Source organism: Sciurus vulgaris (assembly GCF_902686455.1).
Source record: "Sciurus vulgaris genome assembly, chromosome: 5".
Lineage (NCBI taxonomy): Eukaryota > Metazoa > Chordata > Mammalia > Rodentia > Sciuridae > Sciurus > Sciurus vulgaris.
In genome coordinates, this window is record NC_136465.1 from 50,644,338 (window position 1) to 50,663,449 (window position 19,112).

Here is a 19,112-nt window from a genome sequence, read left to right on the forward strand (position 1 = left end):
CACAGGATGGCCTTGAACTTACAATCCTCCTGCCTCAGCCTCCTGAGAAGCTGGGGTTACAGGCATGTACCCCCATACCTGGGTGAGAAAATTGAAAATCAGTTTTTGAATCTCAAATTTAACATCTTATGTTTGTTGGGGGGGGGGGAATGTTTCTTAGACCACAATTTTTTAAATTTCAGCTGATTAATTTATTGTAATTTCTCATATTCTTAATTTCCTTTGTTCCTTTAAATTTTTGAATTGACTTTGAAGTTTTTAACATGTCTTGACTCTTTTTTCTCAATCCTTCTCATTTCTAATTTAAATACTTATTACTTTTATTGTTTCCTTTTTTTGTGTTGGATGATTACCCTGTTTGCTTTCCAAAACTTTGAGATTCCATACTCAACAGTTTTGTACTTCCCTTTTTCTTTTTGATTATAGCCTTTCAAGCTAGAGGAAGGAGGAAAATACTCACACTGGCCACAAAAAGTTACTGTATGTCTCTTAATCTCAGTATTACCATTTGCAAAATCCTCTCTACTCAACTATAGTGAAGATTAAATGAGAAATATACAAAACAAAATAAGCCTTCAGTCAATAGTAGCTATAACATCTGTTACCATCACCTTTATTATTATTAACATTTAAATAAGTCAGGTGTGGTAGCACACACCTATAATTCCAGGGATTTGGAAGGTCGAGGTAGGAGGATTCCAAGTCTGAGTCTGAGGCCAGCCTCAGCTACTTAGCAAGGTCCTTACAACTTAGATTCTGTCTCAAAATGAAAATAAAAAGGGCTGGAGATGTAGCTCAGTAGTAAAGGAACCCTGAGTTCAATCCCCAGGACCAAAAAAAAAAAAAAAAAAGTTTTTAATAATGTTTTGTAAGACATGCTTTGGTAGGCTGGGGATATAGCTCTGTTGGTAGTGTGCTTGCCTTGTAAGCACAAGGCCCTGGGTTCAATCCCCAGTACTGCAAATAAAAAAAAAGATGTGCTTTGGCCTGGCCTAAAGATTTTTCAGTGAAATACTTATATTATATCCCTTATTTCAGTAGTTTTCTATTGTGCAGAGGAATGTGGGATATATAATCCCTCCTTTTGCTATCTATTTAGTCTCATTTGGCCTCACACGTGATCAATGTTACTGTGAAATAAATAATGATATTGTCGAAGCTATCTACTTTTTTCTACTTAATTCCTGATAAGTGTCATTTATTACCAATAAAGACACTTAGATGGAAAAGCCTATTCTGCTTCAATTTATATATACTAAGTCATGAAATGTTCACAAGGCGCTAATAAGCAAGTTCCATTTCCACCCGCCCCCCTCAGGTTCACAAGTAAAGAAACTGAGGCACAGAAAAGTTAAGTATCATACTCAAATTCACACAGATATAAAGTGACAGAGACCAGGCTGGTGGTATACACCTATAATCCAGTGACTTAGAAGGCTGAGGTAGGAGGATCACATGTTTGAGGCTAGCCACAGCAATTCAGCAAGGTCCTAAGCAATTTAGTCAGATGAGGCCCTGTCTCAAAATAAAATAAAACTGGGGATGCAGCTTAGTGGCAAAGCATCCCTGGGTTCAAACCACAGTTAATAATAATAATAATAATAATAATAATAAAAATAATAATGATAATAATGATGTGACAGAGGTTTGACTGTGGAATTCATGCTCTTAACCACTTCATTTTGCCACACTGGTTCAGTTCAGCTGATTAAACCCCAATCAGCTTGCTCTATCACAGTCTGACAAATGTATATTGTCATTTGTCTCTACAACTTTGTTTTGCAGTTTCTACCATTATTTTCTATTTGTTTTCACCTAAATTGGGAGATTTTTTTTTGTAGGCTATCCACATTTTAGTAATATTTCTTTATCACTTTTGCAAATGCTAAAGCTTTAACTGGCCCCTTTTATTTCAACAGCTGCCTCATAATTTCCTTTCGTTTTGCAATGTAGTCTTTTTAAGTACAATATCATGTTTTGGTTTTTAAAACCTTACTTATCAATATTTATTTATGTTTGTTTAACATATTATATATGTTTAACTGTCCTCTTTCCAAAAGTGATTTTAAATCATTCACACTATTTTCAAATACAACCTGAGTCTTTTTTTTTTTTTTTGCAGTGCTGGGGGATTGAACCCAATGCCTTGTGCATTATAGGCAAGTGCTCTACTACTGAGCTACATCCCAGAACCTGAGAGTCTTATTTTTATAGAAGTTAGTACATTTGCATTTGTTATAATTATTCTAGTTTTAATTACCCTGAATTCTCTCCTCTGCTTTTATTGTTTTTTTGTTTTCTATATTGTATATTGTTCCTTCTTTAGTAATATTTTAAAGATACAGCAACCTTATCTATTATATTTATCGTATATTAACCTTTACTCACAAAAATAAATGTTATTTATTCTAATTTATTCTTGAAAATAATAAACATTCAAAAGTAACAGATAACGACTTTGAATTCCCTCAGAGAAATAAAAGCACAAAATTTCTGTATTCCTCTTCCATTCCCTCTTTTTCATTCTTCTACATCCAGATTCCATAAGGAAGGAATATCGTTTAGTATTCTTAAAAGCAATTTTCATTTTCTTTTGTCAGTTACATCTTAATTAAGTCCATTATAATCGTTATTCATTGCTAACAAACGTTCTCTAAATCTTGTTCTCTATTCAAAAGAACTTGCTAACATTATAACTGTTTTTAGATGTCTTAAAGCTGTCTGTCATCGGGCACGGTCGCACATGCCTATAATCCCGGTGACTCAGGAGACTGAGGCAGGAGGATCTCGAGTTCGAGGCCTGTCTCTGCAGCTTAGTGAGGCCCTAAGCAACTTCATGAGCCCCTGTCTCAAAATAGAAAATAAGAAAAGGGTTGGGGATGTGTCTCAGTGGTGATGCACCCTGGTCTCAGTCCCCTGTACCAAAAAAAAAGAAAAAGGGCTGTTTATCAAGTTATAAAAACGGATCTACATTTTTTTTCTTTTTATGGATCTATAAAAGTCTTTCTACTTTAAGGAAAGAGAGATAAAGAAAAGAGAATAGGAAATTCTCAACTAGGTATTGGTCTCTAAGGCATGCCTTCACCTTTAAATATCTTAAAGATATCAGTCTACCATTCTCAGATTTTTATTTTCTGTTTTACTAAATATGAAGTTATAATTTGAATCCTTTTGAATACTTGTCTCTTCTTTGACCCATATTTTTTAAAGATTTCCAAATTATTAAAGTTCAAAATTTGAAACAATTTACATACACATATATCATTCCTTGGTTGCTTAATCTTTAGTGGGTCATAAGTTTCTTTCCAATTTCCAGACTAAGATCTTTTTCTTCAATAGCAGAACATTCTCTCTTACTATAATTAACTCTGTGCCACTCCTTTACACATTTTCCTTAAATACAATGATCTCTAAGCCCTTTTAATAAGTGAGTAATTGTTGCATGTGTGCAGTACTGGGGATCAAACCCAGGGTCTCACACACACCAGGCATGTTGCTCTTCCACTGAGCTACATCCCCAGCCCTTCTTTTTTGTTTTTGGGGTTTTTGATACTTTAATCTGTCACCAGACTCAATGTTTTGTACCAATGAGACTGCTTTCTGTGGTTGTTGTTCCAGGTATTGAACCCAGGGATGCTCAGCCACTGAGAAATATTCTCAACCCTTTTTATTTTTTTTTATTTGGAGACAGTCTCACTAAGTTGCTTAGGTCCTCACTAAGTTGCTGAGGCTGGCTTTGAACTTGCAATCCTCCTGCCTCTGCCTCTCCAGTCACAGGGATCACAGGTGTGCACCACCATGCCTGGATACTTTTTATTCTAATGATGCTCTTACTTACTACATCTCATATATTGACAATACAGTCCCACCCACTTAACCACCAACTTGTTTTCTGTGGACTTTACACCTCTTTTTTTTTTTTTAGTTGTCAATGGACCTTTATTTTATTTATTTATATGTGGTGCTGAGGATCAAACCCAGTGCCTCACACATGCTAGGCAAGCAAGTGCTCTACCACTAAGCCACAACCACAGCCCGACTTTGGACCTTTTTAAATCCTGTTAGAAGAAATTTTGCCCATTCTCTAATTATGTTTAATTTAAGCTGTTATTGACGTTTTTTCAGGATTCTTTTAAGCTCTTTACAGGCTGATAAAACTTTCTCCCAGTGCTAGGGATAAGACCCAGGGTCTTACCTATGCTAGACAAACTCTCTACCACTGAGTCTCAACCCACTGTGGCTAATAAATTTTGTCTTTAGCTACTTTTGTTTTTAACTATTATAGATTTTCTTTTTTCACATAATTTCATTGATTTTTCAATGGGATTAATCAAATAGAGAGGTCTCATATACTGTTTCACCATCTTTTCAGTTGATGCCTATACTGAAGATTTTGGTTTTTTAAAGTTATTTACAGTTGGGCATGGTGGTGTATAGCTGTAATCCCAGTTACCAGGGAAGCTGAGTAGGATCACAAGTTCAAGGCCCGCCTTGATAACTTAAGGAAACCCTGTCTCAAAATAAAATTTAAAAAGGATTAGGGATGTGGCTTAGTGGTAGAGCTCTTGCCTAGTATATGAGACCATGGGTTCAATCCCCAGTATCACATGCACAAAAAATTAAATATAAATAATAATTTTCTTATTTTCAGAGAGGCCGACTCCTGGAATAATGGTCTTCCTGTCCACCTGTATCTTCATACTGTTCTCACTATGCTTGTCCTCAGAGATGACCCAGGTATTTCTCCCTTGATTATATTTCTTCTAATTCCTTATTATAACCTGTCTGTTTCCTTGCCTGTAAAAACTGAAGTGACTTGTAAAGGGCTTTAAATGTAACATTAAGGATCACACCAAATATGCCCCAAAGGAAACAAAATTATGAGTTTGAATACTATACATACACGATAACAGCGTTCAGATTTCCAGTAAATAGTCAAGTTTGTTCCCAGCAGTTCATTTTGGATAAGTAGCAAAGCCTGATCCATCTTCAGCTCCACATGCCTTTTCTTGTCTAAATCTAAATCTGGTAAAAATAGAAAGAAAAGTAAAAAAAAAAAAAAAAAAAAAAAAAAAAACCTGAAAGATGTGCTAGAGACAAACTAAATACACCAGTAAGTGCTTCTCAAATACCTGCACTCTGGAGTTTCTGGGGTCTCTAAAACATGCTTTCTATACCCATGAATGCATGTGTGTGCAGCTACATGAATGTATGTGTGTGCAGCTACATGAATGTATGTGTGTGCATGTAACTGCACACACATACACATATAGGTATCCTTTTGCACAGATGCTGCTACTACAAACAAGGATTCAGTCAACACTATTCACATCCAGTGTGCAAAAAGACTGTGAAAGGAACTTACATCCATCCGCTGCTAAGATGAGATTGGCACTGAATTAGCAGTTTCCATATGACAACTGAACTGAGTATTTTCTCCATTTTTCAAATGAATAAATTAAGGCTTACAAGAGTTAGATAAAGCCCATGGCCACAGAGTTGTCTAATGAAATCAATGACTTAAACACAGTTGTAAGATTCCAAACCCCAGACTTTCCTCTACCATGTTACCAGTCTGTGCACTCAGCCTGAGCAGCTGGTTAGAAATGCAGAGCTCCAGCCCCTCTAAACTCGCAGAGTGCAGGTTAGCAGCATTCCTAGATGATCCGTGCGTTCTTTAAAGTTTAAGAGGTCCAACTCTCCATCACTTTGGTTTGGGGTTCTGAATCTCTTTGTTGTTTCCACGACATATTTGAAAGGGGAGAGGGTGGAGTACAGAGCTGAAGGAGGGAGGGAGGGAGGGAGGGAGGAGGAAGGGAGGGAGGGAGGGAGGAAGGAAGGAAGGGAGGAAGGAAGGAAGGGAGGGAGGAAGGAAGGAAGGGAGGGAGGAAGGAAGGAAGGGAGGGAGGAAGGGAGGGAAGAAAATAATGGAGGGAAGGGAAGGGGAGGGAAGAGAAGGCAAGGGAATGGAGGCGATGATGCATACGCTCTGTTTTGCTAATTTGGAAAACAAACAACCAATATTCTCTGAAGTTAAAGCAAGTAGTTCATTTAAACCAACTGATATTGTATGGAAGAGAAATCAGTTTACCCTCTAGCTTCTAAGCAAAAGGGAAAAGAAGGGTAATTATGTAATAACCCCACTTAGAAAGGCATTGATTTAGTCTCTTATTTTGTAATATGGAAGTTTTCTTCAGACCTCCCCAGTTACTCATCTGAATGGTTCAGAAATTTTCACTTTACCAGCCTAAATCCCTCATTTTTATCTTAATTTACTCTTCCTTTGCTCAGTGAAGACAAAACACACAAACTCTTAATTGTCCACGACACTTTTTCTTCCCTAGGATAAATAAAGGATTACTCACCTTTTTTTTTTTTTTTTTTTTTTTTTGGTCTTCAGCATCCTTCTAGAAAATTTTTGATACAAGCAGTGTTTGGGCCAGGGGTAGAACACAGTACATTAAATGTCTGCAACTCCAAGTTAGATCAACTTGAACCTGAATTCCACCCTGCCTCAGTTCCTCATCAATAAATTAAGGGTTATCACAGTGTTTACTTTGTAAGACTATTGGGGAAGCTAAATATGATGATATATGTAAATGTTTGGCACAGAGCATGAAACAAAATAAATGCTCAATAAACGATCAGTAGAATGATCCAGGTTACAGTTGGAGCTCCTTTAGGATTAGGAACACCCAGTTAAAATTTTTTAAAGGTCGTTTCTTCTTTTTTCATTTAACTTAATTTCTTGTACCTATTTCCTGTTTCCTTATAATTTGAGAAATGATGCTACATACATCTGAAATTAATATGTTCTTCTTTGTACGTGGTTTGTTTGGGGTTTTTTTGTTTTTTGTTTTTCCATTACTGGGGATTGAACTCGAGGCCTCTTTACCACTGAGCTATATCCCTAGTCCTTTTTATTTTTTATTTTGAAACAGTCTCACTAAGCTGAATTCCTAGGCTTGCTAAATTGCTAAGGCTGGCCTTGAACTTTCAATCAGCCTCCTGAGTCATTGGGATTATAGGTGTATACCACCACACCCCACTTCTGACATGGTTCCTGAGAATGAACTTTCAGAAATGAAATTTTTAATCAAAAATAGACTTTGACATTAATCTCCAGGATATACAAAGAACTCAAAAAGCTTACCAAAAATAAATAAATAAATAACTCAATCAATAAATGGGCAAAGGAACTAAACAGGCACTTCACAGAAGAAGAAATATGAAAGGCCAATAAATATATGAAAAAATGTTCAACATCATCAGCAACTAGAGAAATGCAAATTAAAACTACACTGAGATTCCATCTCACTCCAGTCAGAATGGCAATTATCAAGAATACAATAAACAATAAATGTTGATGAGGACATGGGGAAAAAGGCTCACTCACATATTGCTAGTGGGACTGCAAATTGGTGCAACCACTCTGGAAAGCAATATGGAGATTCCTTAGAAAACTTGGAATGGAACCACCATTTGACCCAGTTATACTATTCCTCAGTATATACCCAAAGGAGTTAAAATCAGCATACTACTGTGACACAGCCACATCAATGTTTATAGCAGCTCAATTCACAATAGTCAAGCTTTGGAACCAAACTAGGTGCCCTTTTACAGATGATGGATAAAGAGAATGTGGTATATATACACAATGGAATATTACTCAGTCATAAAGAAGAATAAAATGATGGCATTTGCCAGTAAATGGATAGAACTGGAGAATATCATGCTAAGTGAAATAGGCCAATTCCAAAAACACAAAGGATGAATGTTCTGATATGTGGATGCTAACCCATAACAAGAGAGGGTAGTGAGGAGAAATATAGAAGTTCATTGGATTAGACAAAGGAGAATGAAGGGAAGGGAAAAGGAATGGGAACAGGAAAGACAGTAGAATAAACCAGACATAACTTTTCTATGCTCATATATGAATACATGACTAGAGTAACTCCACATCATGTTCACCCACAAAAATGGAATCAAAATTGTAATGAGTTGCACCCCGTGTATGTATAATATGTTAAAATACACCCTTCTGTCATGTATATCTAAAAAAAATTTAAAATAGCCTTTTGACTAGCTTCTGATATATATTGTGAAACTCCTCTCCAATTTAGTGGTGCTGATTTATGATGCCAACTGCAATGATTATAAACTCCCAGGCAGAGAGAGGGCGGGGGGAAGGAAAGATGGTGGAATGAGATGAACATCATTTCCCTATGTACATGTATGATTACACGAATGTTGTGACTACATCATATACAACCAGAGAAATGAAAAGTTGTGCCCCATTTGTGTACAATGAATCAAAATGCATTCTGCTGTCATGTATAATTAATTAGAACAAACAATAAAAAAATAAACTCCCAGGCAATACAAATAATTATGCTTTTAATGTATGCTAGGCCCTAATAGGCCTATGAAATAGTTCTTAGTCTCTGGGGTTTTTGTTGTTGTTGTTGCTGTTTTGTTTTATTTTTGACAGGTCTCACTACATTTTCCAGACTGGCCTAAAACTCCTGGGCTCAAGTGATCATCATATTCAGCCTCCTGAGTAGCTGGGACTACAGAGATGCACTACTAGGCCCAGCATGTCTCCATTTTTGGATGAGGAATCTGAGGTCTAGACAGATCAACCAATTTGCTGAGGTCACCTCCTATTAGCAGCCAGGATTTAAGGTGAAGTCAATCTAACCGGGCACCTAAGTTAGCAGTCTCCTAACAGGAAGCATACCATTCCTTAGCAGTGGGTCCATGATTAGCCTTTTAATTATTTTCCCCCTCACATTTTAGTCTGATGAATAGGAAATAGCACTTTGAATTAATGATGACCAAGTTTAAATATGTTTTCCAATGTTTAACATCAATATTTTCATGTGAGTTATTGGAATATTTATTTAATCACTTTGTCTCTGGGGTCTCCTTAAGTATTTGTATAATTTCTTTACATAGCAACAATATTATATCCTTTTTCATCTTTGTCATAATTGTCTTAATACATTTTTTCATTTCTCCTATTCAGTTTTATTTTCCTTTTCAACTTTAGAGTTAACTATGTATCCACCTTTTCCTCTGTAATTTTTCTATACATCATCATAGTCTACCTTCATGGGTGGAATGACTTGTTTTTTACTCAAACTTCTATGAATCTTTAGTGGTGGATAGAATTCTTGTTTTATATGCTTAGATTTTCCATATGAATTTTAGACTTTGAAAGTTTTTGATTGTCATCATTACTAATTATGTCATTTGGGGATGTGCAGAGGGGCTCAGTCCCAGCAGAAGATCAGAATTACCTAGAAAGCTCTAAACAAAAAAAAAAAAAGAAAAGAAAAATACCTGTGTGCTGGCCCCACTCCAGACCAATTAAATCAGAATCTCTGTCCAATCAGAAACAACAACAATCCTTCCAAAGTGATTCTTCTTTTTAATATATATTTTTTTAGTTGTAGATGGACACAATACTTTTATTTATTTATTTATTTATGGTGCTGAGGATTGAACCCAGTGCCTCACACACGCTAGGCAAGCGCTCTACCACTGAGCTTCAGTCCCAGCCCCAAAGTGATTCTTACGTGCACCTGAGGTTGAAGACCACAGATAGAGACTGACTGTAAGGCCAGAGATTTTGACACATTTCTTTGTACTTTTTTGCATCATTTGAATGGGGTTTTTTATAGTTTGTTTTTGCAGTGTTTGTTGTTTGTACTAGGGATTGAACCCAGGGGCTCTCTACCACTGAGCTACAGGGTCTTGCTAAATTGCCCAGGCTGTCCTAGATCTTGCAATTCTCCTGCCTCAGCCTCCCAAGTGACTAAGACTACAAGTCTGCACTACCATGCCTGGCTGATTGTATTTAAAAACAAAAATCAGTTTGTATCACAGACACACACAATGCAATTATTAAGCCATTAAATCAGACCTCTAACTCAGTTGTAGAGCACTTGTCTAGAATGCAGGAGACCCTGGGTTCCATCCCCAGCCCCAATGGAGTGGAGGTACAACTCTGAATTGAACCTGATGCTCAGCTTTAGACGCTTTCAACTTCCCATACAAATGACCTAAGAAATGCCAGAGCCACCTTCATGGGGCATTATAGACAAAAGAACAATTCTTTCTTTGTTTCTCTTCCTATGTTGTCTTGGGTGGAAAATAAACCAAATAAAGTCAACTTTGAATACTGCAGGGATTAATGTGCTATTGTATATCAGTACACTATTTCATTTCTGAATATTTAATTTTTGGTTCTAGCTCTCTGCTCATGAATATTTTGTCACAAAGTTCATGTGTGACAATGCAAGAATTTTCAGAGGCAAAATGATTACATTATGAGAGTTGTACTCTAATCAGTGGATTAATCCACTACTGTGGATTAACTGGGTAATAACTGAAGGCAGGTAAGGTGTGGCAGGAGGAAGCAGGTCACTGGGCATAAGCTTCTGGGATTTATATTTTGTCCTTGGTGAGTGGCATGTGCTCTCTCTCTCTCTCTCCCCCATGCTTCCTATTCTGTGTCCAGAGCTGCTTTCCTGTACAGTGTCCTTCCTCCCTGATGTTCTGCTTCACCTTGGGCCCAGAACCATGGAGTTGACAGATCACAGACTGAACCAAAATAAAATTTTGCTCCTCTATGTTCTTCTCCTCAGTTCTTCTGGTCACAGTGATGAAAAAGCTAAAACACTGAGCATATTTTTGAATCAAGTTCCCCCTCACCATTGCCCCTCCTGGAGATCAAAAACAAGGCCTCCGACATACTAGGCAAGTGCTCTACCACCTAGCTACACCCCCAATCCTTTGCTGAGCATATTTTTCAATACATATTTTCCTTATTTTTTTCAAGTTATATTAAGCCCCCAAGTCATATGAAGATGAATTTCTTAGTAGAATGTTGTCCAGCCTAAATATGGGCTTCAATTTGTTCAAAAAGCTTGGTTGTCTTCTTCTTCATAGGAACGTTATGGGAATGGCACACGTAAGAAAACTAGCATGAAGGCCAGGGAGTGTAGCTCGGTGGTCAAGCACTTGCCTTTTATGTATAAAGCCCTGGGTGTACAATCCCCAGCACCAGAAAAGAAAAATATCATTTTTTCCCTAAAAGAAGTATTGCTGCTAACTGTTGCTAAAATATAGAGGAACAGCATTGGATGGGATCTATCCCTGGCAAATTGTGAATGGGCAGATTACATAACAGCTTGGAGTTCTTTCAATTATAAAAGGAGGGGAATACAGCAAATGGACTGGAGACTGGGGTCCGGCTGAGGGAGGCAGTATATAAAATGTCATCAGCTGAGACGGTTTTTAGAATTCATTATGTCTTCCTCCTACAAGATTCTGACTGGGGGAGAAGGGCAATCTGAACTCCGCACACAGACACCCAAACTCCCGTGTTCTGATACAGAAAAGGGGATGAAAGGAGGGGGAAGAGAGGCAAGTGACTCACCCTCCCAGGTTATAGACTGCCCCCAAACACTGACTTAAGGGGGTTTGTGAACTTGACACACCCCTCAGTCCCTGACCAAACCATCCTTTGGGGAGGGTCTTGTGAAAATGATCTTCTAGGGTTCTGGGGATCCTCAGCCAAGAGTTTAGAGGCAATGGAACGTTTATTTTTCACTATTTTGTCCCCTAGTGAATTCCGGGAGCATGCAAATTAGGGAATCACGGGATGAATCTAGCGCCTCTCCTGTCTCAGTTGCACATTGCAATCATCCAGGCGCAAAAATGCCAATCCCCGCCCGCCGCCAAGCCCCGCCCAGGCGTCGGACCTAACTGTGGATTCCCAGCAAATCACAGCCTCTGCTGCAGCTCCACCACTTTACAAGTATAGTTCGCCTAAGGGAAGCTCACGGGAAAGTTCACCCGACCTTAGGCTTCAGGCAGTGGCCTTCCACCGCCGCCTTTCAATCACTGCATGTTGGACTTTCACTCAGGAAAACGAACCCGGGAAAAGTCCCTCTCTGACCAGGGGTCACGTGCTCAGCGTCCCGCAGCTCCAGCAACGTTTCCAGGCCCGCGCTTCAGCGCCCGGCTTGCCTACCCCGCAGGACACCACAGGACTTTACTTTTCAACCGTCCTGTCCTCTTTCGTGAGGGGCTTGGGGTGCGGCGGGCGGGGGGGGCGGGGGCGCGTTTTTATATAAGTCTCTCCATTCAGTAGATCAGCTGAGGCGTAGCTTTCGGTACAATCCTTTCCTCGGCTACTCTGTCTCCTACTTAGCTTTGCATTTGTGGAGTAACATGTCTCCCGACCAAAGGTATACTATTAGCCAAGAGTCGCCAGAAGATGTGCCAGGATGCCCCTAGCCTGGCGGAGAGTGGGCGGACGAGGGCGCCAGGCCACCTCGCAGCACCGCTCTCGGTGAAGGCGGGCGCGCGCTCCAGCACGGCGCTCCCTCTGCAGGGCGAGCGCGGGCCGAGCCTCTCTCGGGCCTCTTCCCATTCGGGTGGGTGCTGTCCGGATGCTACTCCGCTGCGCTCACCACCACCTGCCCTGGCCGCGCGGTGCCTGCAGCTGCGGCCAAACGTGCCTAACCAGATTCCCGTCCCGAGGGAAGCTCAAACATCGTAGTCGAACAAAAACTGGCTCTGGAGGACTGGTTCAGCGCCCCGAGCTGGGAGACGCCACCGCAGGGGGGACACTGGTGCGCAGCACAGCTCGTCGCGCCCGCGGGCCGGCAGGAGGAGGAAAGCAGGGCCGCGGCGCACTCACCTCGCTGCGGCTCGGCTTCCCCGTCCCGCTCTGGGGAGCCGCCAGGGGCCAGCAGCGCAGCGCTCAGCATAGACGCCGCCAGCAGCAGCGCAGCCAGCCCCCATCCCGCGCCCAGCATCCCGCGCATGTCGCCGGCCGCTCTCTCCGGCCTCCGCTCCCTCCCGGGCGCCGCCTCCTGGAACGCTGCTCCAGGGCCGCCGCGCTCCTCCGCCCGGCGCTTCTCCGCGGTGGGCGGCCGCGCGCCCGTCATCGCCTCCGCTCCGATGCCGTCACTGCCGCCGCCTGAGTCACCGAGGGGGAGGCGGAGGAGCGGAGGGCAGTGCGGGAGGTGGGGAAGGCCGAAGGGCCGGGCCGTACCAGGCCCCGCCGGGGCTGGGCCAGGCCTCTCTAGATCCTGCCCTAGGGGAAGCTTATCAAGAGCCAAGACTTTCTACACTTTGCGGCGGTGTTTTTGTCTTCCGGGAGAGAACATCCAAGAACATCCACAGGACAAGGTCTCCCGCAGGCCCGGAGTCTTGGCTGCCCAGTCCTTCACAATTTCTCTGGGCAACATTCTGCTAAATTCCTGCACCCAGGCGTTCTCTAATTGGTATTAGAGACCTCTGTCCCTCGTTCCGGGAAGGATCATGGTAAGCAAGACTTAAGGGTCGTGTCCCCACCCCTACCTCCCAGGCGTTTTCTATCTAGAGAAGGAAACACGACTTAAAAGCCACCAAGTGTTACTACTGCTTTGAAAAACCTGTTGTCAATCTCTGATGAAGTTCAAGGCACTCACCGTATCCACATGGGTGAATCTCAGAAGTAGGGGTGAGGGGAAAATGCAGGCTGCAGAATAACTTTGTCATAAAGTGAAGCAAAGCAGTACGGTAAGTTCGATAATATACGTATGTAATAGAAGTGTACAGACACACAGGGAAACATGAACAGGAAATTCAAGTAAAAGTTGTGGGTAGGGAAAGAACAGAAGCCTGCTTCACAGTGGGCTTCAGTTGGCAGTATTTTATTACTTAAGTTGGGTAATAAATAGGTATATGAGTGCACACTCGGGGACTTTTGAAAAATTTATTTCTTTGCATGCCTGAATTATTTGATTTTTTTAAATTTACAAAACAGTGTAATTAGTGTCATGTTAGGATAAGATGCTAAGGTAGCATTTGACAACACCTAAACTAGCCGCCTGGAAAGCGTCCAGGAGGACTGGCGTTTACCTTTGTCCTGAGGATGTTACCCAGGAGAAGTGAAGAAGAACATTTCCAGCAGAAGGGATAGCCTTTGTAAGGACTCAAAGAGAACACAGCTTAGCAAAGGATCCGAAAGAAATCCGGTGCAACTGGAGCAGAGTTTTATGAAGGAAGGGAGGTGACAGGAGGTTAAGTAGACAGTATACACTTTTTCCTAAGGACAGTAGGAAACTGTTGATGAGGTGGAGAATGACCTTCAAGAAAGTAATGATCATGAACACTCTCAGTCTCGAATTCAAATTATTTTTCTCAAGTAAAGCCCCTAGCCAAAATGTCAGGGACAGGTCTAGTTACTCTCTTTTTTTCTCTGTCCTCTGCCCTACTTTTAGTTTTAGGTAAAGTTATTGGGAAAGGTCTCCTTAAACAAGGCAACGAAGGAGCTGAGACCTGAATGGAGTGTTCAGAATCCCAGATGCGGGGGGACACTAATGTCTGAGCACTCTAGCAAAGCCATTGCAGCAAGTCTACAAATCACTGCTGGTCTGCTCAGTAGTGGCCCTCTCTGGCCCAACCCGGGCTTGAACCACAGGGGTCATTGGGTGGCCCTGTTCTTCTCTCTCAGAGGACAATTCTTTCAACTTGCTCACCACCCTCCTAAGAGAATCTGGAGTTCGTGTCTTAGGGCTATATATGAGCTATTCCCTTTACCTGGAACACCCTCTCCACCCATGTATCTCATGGCTCCTTCCCTTACTTCATTCAGATATCAGCTCCATTGTTGCCTCCTTTAAGGAGACCTCCCCAATAACTTCACCTAAAACTAAAACATCCTCCATCTGACATCCTTTTTCATCTGCTTTATTTTCTTCATTGCACTAATTTCTGACACGATAGTGTACATTTGTTTTCTTTACATAAGAATGTAAGCTCCATGAAGACACGTAGTTTTTCCTGAGGGCAAAATCTTCTCCATTAAAATATAGTACGCTAATGAATAGTTCTGATCTCTTGGATTTATCCCAACCAAGTTTGTTTCTTTTAATTTTGTTTTTTAGTTGTAGGTAGACACAATACCTTTATTTTATTTTTATGGGGTGCTGAGGATCGAACTCAGGGCCTCATGCAAGCTCATTCCAATGCTTCATTGCAGCAGGAGCTTCTACCATTACTGGTGCAGTCGGAAGGCAATGTAGCAAAATCCTACACTGACTATTAACATTCCTGCTCAGAAGAAATGGATGATTTCACATTTCATTGGCCAAAGCAAGTCATATGGCCTCTATGACCAACAGATGCAGAAAAGAACACTGGGCAAAATGTAGCCCTCTTCAACTCCTAGCAAAGTAGAAATAGAAGGAAACTTCCTAAGTATGATAAAGGGCATCTATAAAAAACTTAGAACATGAATGATTAAATGTTTTTTTTCTCCAATCATAAGGCAAGTATATTTGCCTTTAACACCTCTATTTAACACTGTACAGGAGGAGGTCCTAGTCAGTGCAATAATGCAAGAAAAAATAAAAGCATACGAATAGGCTTTATTTGCTGGGTATGGTGGCATATGCCTGAAATCCCAGTAACTCAGGAGGCTGAGGCAGGAGGATTTCAAATTCAAGCCCAGCCTCAGCAATTAAGTGAGACCCGAAACAACTTAGTGAGACCTGTCTCAAAGTAAAAGGGCCAAGAATGTGGCTTAGTCAGAAAATACCCTGGTTCAATCCCCAGCAACAAAAAAAATTTTAATTAAAAATAAATAGGCTCTATTTTGAAATGGCAAGATTATATATATGGAAAACCTTAAATCTATACACAAAAAAGAAAAAACTAGAACAAGTGAGTTTGATAAAGTCAAGAATTCAAGGTCAATATACAAAAATTGTATTTTTATTTCCTAATAGATAAGTAACTGGATGTTGACATTGAAAAAAATGGCATATACAATAGAATTTTCAAATTGAATAAATTTAAACTGGGCACAATGGCACATGTCTGTAATCCCCCAAAAATCAGGAGACTGAAGCAGGAGGATCACAAGCTCAATGCCAGCCTCCTGAGTAGATAGGATAACAAGCAGGCAACACCATGCCTAGCTAGAACTCTTACAATTTAATTATAAGACAGCAAATGAGTACTGGAGTTATGGCTCAGTGGTAGAGTACTTGGCTAGCATGTATGAGGCCCTGGGTTCGATCCTCAGAACCACATAAAAATAAAGGTATTGTGTCCACCTACAACTAAAACAAAATACTTTAAAAAAAAAGGAATAAATGAACTCCCCCACCCCCGCCATGGGCAAAAGACTTGGACTCTTAATGAAAGACAATATATATAAATTGCCAATAAACATATTAAAAGGTATAATTTGTCTTTAGGTAAAGGCAAATTTAAACTTCACTGAGATAGCACTATATACCTACTTAGAAAAGCTATAATTTAATGGACTGGTAACAAATATTAGCAAAGATGTAGATGAAATAAAAGTCTTGGTTTTTTTGTTTCTTTTGTTTTGAGACAGTCTCACTGTGTAGCCCAGGCTAGCCTCAATCTCACAATCCTCCTGCCTCAGCCTCTAGAGTAGTAGTACTGCAGTACTTGCTACTGCGCCTGGCTCAAATGGATTTTTATTGTATTTATTTGTATTTTGGGAATAGAGATTGAACCCAGGGGTGCTCTACCACTGAGCTTTTTATTTTTTATTTTGAGATGGAGTCTCCCTGAATTGCTGAGGTTAACTCCCATTTGCGTTCCTTCTGCTTCAGCCTCCTGAGCCTGAGATCACAGGTGCACACCACCCAACAGACTAAAATGGAATTCTTAAACATCACTAGTGGGAATGTAGAATGATTCAAATGCTTTGTAAAACAGCTTAAAAATTTTTTTTTTTAAATGAGGTTAAACATTGACATATAACTACCTGACCAGTTATATATATTGCCTAAAACAAGTGAAAAACATGTATACACAAATGTGCAATTTTAACATTAACAGCAGTTTTTTTAATAATATCCCCAAACTGGAAACCCAATGTTCATCATCAGGTAAATGGATGAACAGATTGTAGTACACCATACAACAGAGTACTACTCACCAATAAAAGATATAAACCACAGATATATATAACAACAGATGAATGTCAAAACATTACACTAAGCAAAAGAAAACAAACAAAATATATATACTGTACATATGCTATAGTTTGAATGTTTGTGTCCCGCCAAAGTTCATGTTGAAACTTACTCTGCAATGCGTCAGTACAAAGAAGTAGGGCCTTTGGGAGATAATTGGATCATGAGTGCTTTTCCTAGGACCTTTTTAAAAGAATTTTTCCTTCCACCCTTCCCATCATGTGAAGCATCACTCTGGAAGTAGAGATAGGGATCTCATTAGACACTGAACTTGCTGGTCCCTTGATCCTGGACTTCCCAACCTCCAGAACAATGAAAAATAAATTTATACAATTTATAAATTATCCAGTCCAGACATTTTGTTATAGCAGCACAACAAACAAGACACACATGCTTCTATTTATTGAAACCCTGGAAAAGAAATTCTAAATTGCCTAAAAAGAAAGCAGAGTCCTTGACTGGGGCCAGCAGTAGGAAAAGGATTGATTGGGATGTGACGCATACAAAATTTCAGGAGTGAGAAATGTTTCTTATTAGAAGGGGTAGTGACATGAGTATATAAATGTGTCAAAATTCAATGAAATGTATACTTAAAATTGCATTTTATTACATGTAAACTTCCCTCCATAAGCTGTTTTTAAAAATCAACAATATTTCCTCCTTTAAGTAAATGATGATTCGTAGGTTTCTAGCTTGGGAGATCAGATGGATGGGTTGCCATCCACCAGATGTAGGAAACACAAATGAAGATTCAGAAGAAAGAAGAGCTATCTGGGAAATTTTGAGTTGGAGTTGTTCTTTAGATACATGTCTATTTAAATCTTTGGCCATTAATTAGATTGTTTACTCTTGTTGAGTTGTAGTTCTTTTTATATACTGGATATCAATCATATATATGTCAATGTGATCTGCAAATAAATTTGAGATAAAATTCAGGAGAATTAAATATTTGAGAAAAATCAGCAAGTGATGTCATGGAAGGGATGAGGCCACATGAGACAACACATGTAGGGCTAAGAATGGAACCTTTAGGAGCATTCCTAAATGGGATGGGCAAAGATGGAGAATAAGTCTGGGTGCTACAAGGAAACCAGGTGTGATATCATAGAAGTCAAGAGTTATTTTAAAGAGGAAAGGACTAAAAGTCATTCACTCAACTAAGCTACCAGGTCAGTCGACAGCAGTTTCAGGGCAGTGGTAGTAGTAAAGGCCCAACTGCAATGGGTGACAGAATCAAAATAATACAAAGTATAGACATTACTACAAATGTTATTGGGACTTGTGAATAGTCAAATGCAAAATGAATGAAATTGGACACTTTACACCATATACAAAAATTAACAAAATGGATGAAGCCCTTAATGTAACAGCAAAAACTATAAAATTCTTACTAGAAAACATAGAAATAAATCTTCATGACTTTGCATTTGGCAATGGATTCTTAAATATAACACCAGAAATACAAGCAACAAAAGAAAATTGGAGATACATTGGACACAATAACAATTTAAAACATTTTGTTTTAAAAGACACTGCCAAGAAAGTGAAAGTTGACAATTCAGAGTTTTGGAAAATATTTGCTAAACATATAGCTCATAGACTAATCAGAAAGAACTCCTACAATTCAACAACAAAGCAAAAAATTTCATTTGAAATTAAGCAAAGAAAAAACTGGCAAAAGATCTGAATAGACATGTCTCCCAGGAAGATATACAAATAGACAATAAGCACATTAAAAGATGCTCAGAATTGCTAGTCACCAGGAAAATGGAAATTAAAACCACTGTGTGTGTGAACTGGAAGACTTAATAGTGTTAAAATGTCCATACTACCAAAAGCAATGTACAGATTCAATATAATATCTATCAAAATCCCAATGACTTTTTTTTTTTTTTTTGCAGAAATAGAAAAATCCACTTAAAATGCATATGGAATCTTAATAGACAAAACAATCTTGGAGGAATGAGTTGAAAAAAAAGAGAGAATAAAGAGACCTTGTGAAAACATGCTGTTTTAATCAGTACTTTTCCTAGTAATAAACTGGAAGTAATAGAAGTAAAAATAACTATCATTACTTATTCATGTGAAATG

The 19,112-nt window shown here is 39.6% G+C and overlaps 1 protein-coding gene across 2 annotated transcripts in view; it reads right to left on the bottom strand.

Moving 5' to 3' along the window:
• Positions 1–19,112, bottom strand: part of HGSNAT (heparan-alpha-glucosaminide N-acetyltransferase) — a 56,827-nt gene that overhangs the window by 23,471 nt on the left and 14,244 nt on the right. Inside the window, exons 1-2 of one of the 2 annotated variants that reach the window (XM_079140619.1) lie at positions 12,716–13,110; positions 4,904–5,025 (exon numbers count right to left, since the gene is read on the bottom strand). In XM_079140619.1, coding sequence (XP_078996745.1) covers positions 4,904–5,025; positions 12,716–12,965 — 372 coding nt within the window. In that variant the 5' untranslated portion in view covers positions 12,966–13,110. Of the gene's footprint in view, positions 1–4,903; positions 5,026–12,715; positions 13,111–19,112 lie in introns of those variants that run through there. The other variant, XM_079140620.1, reaches the window with a different exon arrangement.